This window comes from Triticum dicoccoides, chromosome 2A (assembly GCF_002162155.2).
Source record: "Triticum dicoccoides isolate Atlit2015 ecotype Zavitan chromosome 2A, WEW_v2.0, whole genome shotgun sequence".
Classification (NCBI taxonomy): Eukaryota; Viridiplantae; Streptophyta; class Magnoliopsida; order Poales; family Poaceae; genus Triticum; species Triticum dicoccoides.
The window spans coordinates 599,227,130-599,237,320 of NC_041382.1; the positions used below are offsets into that span (position 1 = coordinate 599,227,130).

General features: G+C 44.1%; 1 protein-coding gene across 1 annotated transcript; it reads right to left on the minus strand.

Moving 5' to 3' along the window:
* Window positions 1–7,261: 7,261 nt before the first annotated feature.
* On the minus strand, window positions 7,262–9,490 carry LOC119355620. The gene is made up of 3 exons (XM_037622450.1): window positions 9,325–9,490; window positions 8,109–8,615; window positions 7,262–8,035 (listed from the first exon to the last, which is right to left on the minus strand). Exons 2-3 carry the CDS (start codon window positions 8,604–8,606, stop codon window positions 7,595–7,597), a joined length of 939 nt encoding a protein of 312 aa, XP_037478347.1. The 5' UTR covers window positions 8,607–8,615; window positions 9,325–9,490; the 3' UTR covers window positions 7,262–7,594.
* Between the last annotated feature and the right edge of the window lie 701 nt (window positions 9,491–10,191).

Genomic DNA, 10,191 nt, shown 5'->3' on the forward strand with positions numbered 1-10,191 from the left:
TCCCGAGTGCGGAGCGGCTCACATGGAAGTACAATTTGCACGCTGGTGCATCGGTTTGCAAGTGCATTTGCACACGTAGGCTGGCAACTGTGCCATCCACAAGTGTTTGGCCACGTAACTATAGTCAACATGTAGAGTGGGAATAAAAGAAAGAAATCATAAAAAAAGCTAAAACAATCAAACATACTGATCTGGCGCACCAGTGCCTATTTAAGGCCATCACCTTCTTGTTAAGGGTTTTCCTTAGTATATTGGTCGGAGTGGGAAAATTTCTTTGTACAATGTTAGATGCTTAGGGAGGTGATTAAAAAAATAAACTGAATTTTTCTGAATCATCAATGCCTATTTTTATAGGAGAAACGCTTAGTTAAGCGTCTACCCTATACAAATAAGCAGAGGTGCTTAAGCAAAGCCTGATTCATTTATCTAAGCACCACTACTAAGCATCTTGCATTGTATAAGGTCTTATGGTCCAGAGATCAAGCAGCCCAACAAACGGAAATCAACAGCTGGCAAGGCATTTTAAAAATCCCTACCATCAGCCGGTTTACGGCTAGCAGTGGCCATATAGTATTCACGGAGATTGATCAAAACCAAAAAAGAAATGCTTCAAGTTCTATAGAAAAACGTAGCAGTAGTACCGAGTACGCCCGAATTAACACTCGTTTGCATATATACTGTCTTTTTTGCGAATAGTTTACATATATACTATTATAAATGCCAAGAAAATTACAAGTAACAAGCAGAATATGTGCCTCATGCTACACAATTTTAGCGTCCCGACAACAATGGCAGAAAGATTTCCATCACATAGATCAGATCTCTGCGTACTTGCATAACTGTCGCATAGCTCCTGATTAGTTTGTCTCATCTTGTGCTCCATTCTCTTCTTTCTTCATAAATCTTTGAAGAACTCATTGTCATCGTAGAGGTGACCGAACCGTATATGTAAAACCAGGATTCCACTTTGCGGCCAAATAAAATAATCCAGCCTGTAAACGGTGTTTGCCATATGTTCTAATTGCACTGTTTAACAGATGAGTCAGCCTTCCGATGGTTTCGACATTTCTCCTAAAAGCTTCCCATGTACGAACCTGATATACATGGTAAACACACATGATCTTCCACTTCTCCGTACGAAGTTTTATTTCATGTCGTAGTGATGCTGATTTTAGTATAACTGTAGGTTTAGCCATTGTTCTCATGCCAAACTCATCAAGAATACATAGCCTAAGCATCTTCTTTGGTCCAAAAACTTTGTCTTCTCCGTGAACTAGACATCCAACCTTCTGTTTGAAAGAAAGAAAAACTTCCTCGGATCCTTCGGTTGCTTCATCCTAGGTTATGAGATGAGCTTCAAAAAGTTAACTCCTGAGAGTGTCCAGTAATAACACTACCACTATGTTGAATAAACCAAAAAGGGATAACTAGAGTTATACATATAGATATAACACAATAACGCATGCTGTTGATGATAACACACACACAACTAGAGTTATACATATAACACAATAACGCATGTTGTTGATGATAACACACACACACACACACACACACACACACACACACACACACACACACACACACACACACACACACACACGCACCCACGCACACACACGCGCGTGCGCACGCACACACTCACACATGGATTTCACTATAAATCAGACGTATGATTCTTTAGCATGTCAAATCAAATATTTGAGATGATAGATTATGTTGTCTTGAGGATGATATTTTTTTAGCAAGCATGACAAGTCCTAGCAAAAGACTGAACATGGCAAGGATTGGTCATGCTTGCTAAAAAAAATTATCACCCTCATGATAACATATTTTGACGTAAAAGTGTTTGATTTGTCATGCTTAATCTGATGTCATATTTTTACGACTCGTTCTCCATCCTTTTTCCCTCCTCCAAGTAAAGGCGGCTAGGGTTTCTGCCTGTCGTCGGCGGCACCGCCGATTTCCCATGTCTCCTGTGGCATTAGGGTGGGTGCGCGGTGGACCCCGACCCTTGGCGACGGGAGGGCTTTGTTTTCAGGTGCTTCTTCAAGTTTTGTTATGATTTGTGTCATGCTCAAGAAGACGAGACGGGGCGGCTTCTTGAAGATGGAATAAGGTTCTCCCCGCCTAGCCCCCGTCCCAATGGTGTGTCTAGCGTCGTCGGAGGGCGTATGAAGTTGTGTCTCTGGCGGATCTCGCGAGATTTGGTTGGTGTTTGTCTTTGGTGGATCCGCTCGGATCCGGTCTTTGTTTGTCTTTGTTCATATATGTCTTTAGGTTGGATCCTTCCGATCAAAAATTCTCTTCATCGACGGCGGTTGTTGTTCTGGGGCATTGGTCCTATGAGACCTTAGCAAGTTTCCTATAAAAAAAAAATTTGATGTCATTTTTTAACATTAGCACAAAAAAATATTCGCAAAAACTACAACTATTAAGGACGTACTTACCTGCTGCCTTGCGAGATAGCCATGATATCCATAGAGGTAAAAGCACTGGGAGTCCTAGAATTTGTCCGAGATGTGATGGTTTAGTCCTACAATTTGCAAAATGTACCTATCTAGTCCTACAACTTGCATCCAATGTGCAACTTTGGTCTTGGACCAATCACAGAGCAACAACTGGACTGCTCGGGCCCGAGCCGGTCAGCACGCGCATATTTGCAAAATCCCCCCTGCCTTTCCTTATAATGAACCCGCAGTACAGGAAACTGCATAGATAAATCTAGATAGTAAACCTACGGAGCTAGTGTGAGTATGTGACCAGGAAACCGACCAGAATTTTACATTCGTCGGACCGTGTTCATTATAAAGCAGTACTAGCACACAGTCTGCAAGAGTGTGTGGAATGGATGAATGCTCAGGCTTCTACCATATGCCTCCGTGTCGGCAGCCGCGGCACGAGATCTGCCGGCCCCGCCTCGCCGGCCAACCAGGGCTGCCAGCGGCCACAAAGCAGAAGCAAAGCTGCTGCTCCGCCGGGGCCTCTGAAACTCTGGTGCTGCTGCCAATGTTCTGTAATAGTGCTAGTAACAACGAACTCCCAGAGCATGGACATGAGGCCCTCAAGGCTATCGTATCGGAGGTGCTTCTTCTTCAGCCGCCTGCGCCGCGTGTTGCTCGCCCTGCCAAAACCACAGCCCAGCTGCTTAGAAACACGGAGGTGGATGGATGCAGGAGAGCGATGCTCTGTGCGTCAAGATGGATGCGTCACTGCTGTTTATGCAACTGTGGGAGTGGTGCCGCGCTCACCAGTACTGGTTGTGGAACACCACGTTGTCCGTGGGCACGTGCTTCCCGTCGTCGTTCCGGTTCCACTGGTACGCGGCGTGCGTCCGGTTCATCAGCTGCAGGGTCGAGTGGCCGAAGCTCACCTCCCTGAACGCAGAGTAGTCCGGCTGCGGATCACTGAACCTGCAAACATTCAGGAGGTGTTTGGTACAGCACAAGGTAACGGGACTGGTAATGGAATCAGGTAGCGGTGGGATCGGGGTGAAACGGGAGCATTTGCTTTTCTGTTTGTTTCATGCATGTAAAGCTATCAAGTTACAAGACTGCGTTTGGAGGTGCTGTGTAATCAGATTACATCACTGAATCAAACTGGCACTAACTTTACCCATAAAATCAGTGAACAGAATTTCAAAACATCTATTTCGCATAGAATTTTAAGAAAACATTTTACATGAATAAACACAAATACATCTCTACAGATTCTTAATCGGGATTTAAACACACTTGAAAATAAAACAAAATGTTAGATTTTTTTAGAACAATAAAATGTCATATTTGAAGGACACTTCGGAGTTCTAAATGAGTATATCAAACCATAGATACAAATTCGTAATTAACACCATTTTCAAAGTCAAGACCCTTGCAAACCAGCTTCATCCTCAACCATGGAATGTTCCTTCAATCTTACCGCACCACCGTCTTTGAAAAAAAAAAGTGTTCTTTCTTATCAACCCTGCCTATTTCTCTCATTTGCCAATAAGCATGGATTGGATAAAAAATGATTAGGAAAAGTACTAATATACGAATACACAGTAGCTATAACATTGTCGTTGTTGTCGACTAAATAGAAAAATATAAATCAGCACTTCTTAGGTGTAATGCACGCATATGGATTACTATGCAAGAACAAAATAAAGAAAAAAGAAAAGCACTCTCATATATTGGGTTACTAACACAAACATCAATGTTGTATACTGCAAGAACATATACTCTGATAAATATTCAGGCCATGATATATATTCGGACATTAGCATAGTTGTCGGCTGCAGCAGGCCCAACAATAAAAGAACTGGCCAGCAGACCTTAGACCTCACATCAATGTTCAACATCTATAAATTCTAAAGGATAAAGGTCATATAGCTAAAGGATAAAAGACATATTTTCTATCCAACCCAAACACAACCCAAACATAGGTTATATTTTCTATCCTTCGTTGGGAGATGTTGTATAACTAAAAAGTCCAGATGTGCACATTTGCAAGCGGTAACTTTGTAAACAGGAATTAATAATGATGTTGATACTGTGGGAGAGTGAAGATATGGGTCATACTAGCATATGGTATTATTATCTGGACCGTTGGATGGGTGAATCGGCAGGTGGGAATCACATTCAATGCGAATCGCGCGAGCCGCAGAAATTGCTGTATGTCGAGCGGCGAACGCATGGTGCGTATAGTACCCCGTATGTACTGCGTGGGAGGCCCACACCCTCGGCGGGAACGGCGCCGCGGGCTTGTTAAGGACCGCTGGTCCTGTTAAAACATCATACATGGACCGTGGTCCAGAATTTTTTGTGTTCCGTAGCTGTGTGCGTGCCCGTTGGCTAGGTAAAAAAAGCGTGTGCCCTGTCAGAGGCTGGTTGACGCCTCAGAATGTTGTATTCCGTGGCGGAGAGCGTGCATGGCGGCGGCGGTGGCGGCGGCGAGGGGAGTATGGAGAATGCCCCTGCCTCATCTGGGGAGTCGGACAGCCGGACCCGAGATCGCCCGGCTGGATTGAAAAGTACAGAGAGCGATTTTTTTCTGAATTATTTTACACCCAACACTGCATTTACCTACAGTTTTCTTTTTCTGTTGGTCTACATGTTGTGTAGTAGATTAGTCTGCGATTCTGAACTCGTGATTCCTTTTTAGTGTCTATTAAGACAAGAGAAAGATCGACATAGTATAAGATTAATGAATAAAAAATGGACCCTGGGATGGTGCCCCCATGAATTGCTGATGTACTAGACAGTAGGAGCTTCCTTCCATGTTTTGTGTTCACCCCCGCGATCCGATCAAAATAATCCTGGTGTGGCACAAAAAAAGAGATTACATTTAGGTCGTTCACCAGGATCGGCTTGAGTTGCTGGTGTGAAGGGTGGTGGGAGGGGGTTCGGTGGGTTGGGTGGGCTTATGTATGTTAGCTTCTTGGTCGGCTACTGGCGGACCCGTCAAATTTATTCCTTTTCCATGTGTTGGAGTGCATTAGAGCAAGTCCAGCAGTTCCCCTAAAATTTCTCCCCTATATCTCAAAACAAGGGACTCCCTTAAAAAGATTCTCCGCTAAAAATTGCTCAACTCCAGCAGTTCCCCTAAACATCTCCCTTATTCTATATTTAAAGAATATTTCATAACTACCAACGGCTAGTTTCCAACGGCTAGTTTTCCAACGGCTAGTTTCAGCCCTATAAATACATGATCACCCCTCATATCTATCACAATCCTGATCGTGCCTCCTCTTCTACTTCTCTTTCGCCATCTCTCTGCCATCTCTCCACAACGAAATGAGTCACCGTCGAAGTTTGGCCCGACAGTTTTGCGAAGATTCCTCCTCCGAAGATGAGGAACTCATGATGGCTGCAATTGTAGCAGAGCAAGAAGAAGCCCGGTTGGATGCTCCACGACATGGAGGTTCACAACCGGGACGTCAATCTCTTCAGCGCGATTTTGTGGAACGCTTTCAGAATCTCCACAAGGACTATTTTGCAGAGAACCCCACCTTCAAGGCAAGGATGTTTCGCAATAGGTATGAAATTGGTGCATCTGTTTTGTTTCCACCATAGTAGTCGCTCTTCATGTCTCATTTAAGTTTTTCTTCACAGGTATAGAATGCATCGTCCTCTTTTTCTGCGCATAGCAAGTGCTATAGAGGCACATGATAGCTATTTTCCCTGAGAAGAAATAGTGCTGGTGTTCCTGGTTTACATCCTTATCAAAAATTGACCTCGGTATTTCGAATCCTAGCTTATGGGATAGCAGTTGATCTTACTGATGAGTATTGTCGGCTAGCAAAGTCCACCGCTTTAGAAAATCTTAGAAGATTTGTGCGTGCTGTGATCGAGGTCTTTGGGGGTAAATACTTGAGATCTCCAAATGTTGAAGATACTGCTAGATTACTTGCAATTGGAGAGCAAAGGGGGTTTCCGGGTATGCTCGGAAGCATCGACTGCATGCATTGGAAGTGGAAAAATTGCCCTACTGCACACAAAGGGTTTTTTGTTGGCCATAAACGCGTACCCACGGTCATTCTTGAAGCCATTGCTTCACAAGACCTTTGGATTTGGCATTCTTTCTTTGGTTTACCAGGATCACCCGTTCACCCGTGTTTGCAAACCTAGTTGAAGGGCATGCTCCAGAAGTGAATTATACCATCAATGGTCACAACTACAACACGGGGTATTACCTTGCAGATGCCATATATCCGCAGTGGGCAACATTTGTGAAGACAATTCCAAATCCAAAAGGTGAGAAGAACAAAGATTTCTCCCGGTTTCAAGAAGCATGTCGGAAGGATGTCGAACGAGCCTTTGGTGTTCTGCAAGCTCGTTTTGCTATTGTACGTGGACCGGCAAGGTATTGGGATCTGGAGACACTCGGAGAAGTGATGACAGCTTGTATCATCCTGCATAACATGATAATAGAAGATGAGCGTGGAAGTCGTGTAGACTATCGCTACGATAACATGGGAGAACTAGTGACACCTTCTCACCGAGAGGCGACTACATTGACTCAGTTTCTTCAAGCTCAGAGTGATATTCAAGACAAACAAGTTCACTGTCAGCGTCAAGTTGATCTAGTTGAGCACCTGTGGCAGATCCGTGGACTGATGTAGCTTTCAATAATGTAGTCTATGTCACCATTTTAGCTTATGCAAGTGTGTACTGTTTTTCAATTATAATGGGAGTGTAAGCACTATCTGTATCATTTTCTAAATAATGGAAGCAATTATCTAGCTAACATAGTCAGCCAAATGTTTCAGAGACATAGTACAGATTACTACACATAGTTCATCCAAATGGTTCAAAGATAATAATTAGTACAGATTACAAGACACATTTCATCCAAATGGTTCGAAGATAATAAGTAGTACAAATTACAAGACACATTTCATCCAAATGGTTCGAAGATAATAAGTAGTACAGATTACAACACATAGCTCAAGCCGACGAGTTACGCTGTCGGTTGATGATTTGGCTCTTCCTTAATTTGTAGAATTCTTTTTCTTGCTCATCCATGCCACTAAGGTCCATGCTCATTATTTTGCTTTCTTCAGCCCCCATCATGCGTTCTTCCGCCATTCTCATGATTCGTATCTTTTCTTCTTCTAATTCCATCTTTTTTCTTGTATTGCAAGTTTCTTTCTTTCTTCTACCAACCTATCTTCTTCTCTCTGTTTGTCCATTGCAATCATGAGCTCAAATCGCTCTTGTCTTTTTGACTCCCTTGTCTCCAAGATACCCTCAAATGATTCCATGACACTACTATTACCTGTACTGAAAGAACTTTGAGACCGCCATGCTGCATCTTTAGCCCTCTTGATTCCAGGTGGCCTTTTCTTGGGAACAACTTTAGAGGGAGATGTAGCTTCATCCTCAAACAAACTAGCAGATGATGAATTAGGAGTATCCAAGGAGGATGTCTTCTGTTTTTTCCGGGGCCGAGATTTCCACTTCTCGGTGTCTTCCAACTTATTAAAGCAATGCATCAATCCAAATGATTTATTTGCCTTGTCTCCATTGGCATAGAAAACAATCGCTTGACATAGCTACATTAATACATATGCATCAGCACAACAAAGATATGAACAAAACAGGAACCATGCAAAGCATATTTGTTACCTTACTTTCACGTGTCATCCCACTTTGGTTCCTATTCTGGACCTGAATATAACATGCACAAAACCTATTCACTTGTTCTTGAATAATAGCCCAACGATGCTGAAGAGAACCTTGTGTGCGACCATGGTCTTCAGATTTATTGGCATGGAAGTAAGCATCGATTCTTTTCCAATAACAATCACGAGATTGGTCTACTCCTATGATTGGATCTTGAGTTATCTCGAGGTACGCATCCACCAAAGTTAAGTCTTCAGCCTTGCTGAAATTCTTTTGCCTCTTCGAAGCGCTTGCTTTCGAAGCGCTTGCTTTCGAAGACCTTGCTTTCACAGGGGTAGACTCTTCAGTCTCTTCGAGATCAGTTTGTTGTTCTTCAAGCCCTTCGAGATCAATTTCTTGTTCTACATGCCCTTCAAGATCGACATGTTGTTCTTCAGTCCAGTGCAAATCATTCAATCCGGCATCATTATGCAATAGATCAAAATAACTCTGATCGTCCATTACCAAAATCTGAAATAGAAACAAGAAACAATAAGCTTCAACACAAATAAATAGTAGTAGCAGTAGCAAAAATTTCTAGCAAGCTATCTCTATGTTCTGTATGTAAAAATGTGCAGCAATCTCTCTCTGCTTGCTGCTCTCTATGTCACATCTGTGTGCTATTTGGTCCTGCACATATCTCTCTACCTCACATCTTTATACTCTTTCTCAAATAAATAGAAATAGTAGTAGCACTGAAGACGCACAAGCAATCTGGAACATCACCTTTGTCTATCCATATTTGCACGCATGCAACAACTCCACCAGCCAGCCCACACCGGCATCCAACCCTGTCTCTCCTTCTCTGTTCTTCCTCTACATGAAACAACAGCTCCTCCCTTCAATCCCCTCCAGCAGCAGCTGCTGGCAGACCTCCTCCCGCTCTGCTCTCTACCCGAGCAGGAGCTCCTCCCTCCTCCCTTCAATCCCCTCCAGCAGCAACTGCTAGCAGACCCCCTCCCGCTCTGCTCTCTACCCCGAGCAGGAGTTCCTCCCTTCGAGCCCATCCTCACCTTCAGCCACGGCGGCCATGCCCGTCCCCCTGTATCCAATGCCCGATGGCTCTTCAAGCAAGCCACAACGGCCGCGCCCCTGTATCCACTGCCCGACGGCGACCTCTCTCCCTCCCTAGATTTGCTACTTTGCTCGGATCTGAGAGAAAATCAGTGAATGAACGAACCTGGGATGCAGTGGCGGCGGCGGCGTGGTGGCGGGAGGGAGATTTCCGGACGCAGCCGTTGCCTCCACCAGCGAGTCGGGGAGGGGATCGGGGAGGTCGTCGTTCCCCTAGATAGAGGGGAGAGAGAGGGCGATTTGGGGGAGACCAGAAAAACGGGGAGGGGATCGGGGAACTGCTGGAGGCGTTTTTTTGCTGTTCTCCCCTAAAATAACGATCGGGGAGGGTTTCGGGGCGCTGCTGGACTTGCTCTGAAGGAGCATGTTTTCACAGAGAGAGAACATGCAAAATTAAAAACAAAAAAAGACTGATCCCGCTGTCCAGTTTTGTGTGCTGCATCGCTGATGTACTGGATGTGTTATTTTTCATGCAGAGTTCGTTTAGGCGCTAACCTGGCAGAGAGAACCCTCTGTCCTGTTAGGATGGGGGGCCTTGAAAAAACAATAAGAGGCTTTGCGGAACGAGATGGAGAGGAGGTTGTTAAGCCAGAATTACGCACGAATTTTGACTTGTTGACTGAGGGTACGACTTCTACAACTTCATGCAGTAGGAGTGAGAGTGCGAACCTTATTTCAAGGATGTTTTCTGTGAAAACTGACCAGCACCCAAACGAGCGAGAGTGTGAACCATATGCTCAAGAACTATGTGCCACCCGGCTCTCCGATGCATAAGTTTGTCAGGCAATACAAGCGGTTGTTGTTTGATCTCCAATAGGAGTATAATTATGAAGAGAAGAGAATTAAAATTGTAAGTGGGATTTCATCGAGACAAAACCTTTCTAGCTATGCCTGAGTTCTAACATGATGTTCTGTGCAGGCGTGTGTAGTCTTACGGATAAATTCTTTCATTGAGATGCACATCAGCAAGGTG

Bases quoted from the DNA above. Each gene is read 5' to 3' on its own strand.
- LOC119355620 (XM_037622450.1), bottom strand. From the start codon at position 8,606: ATGGACGATCAGAGTTATTTTGATCTATTGCATAATGATGCCGGATTG. The intron at 8,036-8,108 runs GTAACAAATATG...GTATTAATGTAG, and splicing joins GGATGACACGTGAAAGTAAG to CTATGTCAAGCGATTGTTTT.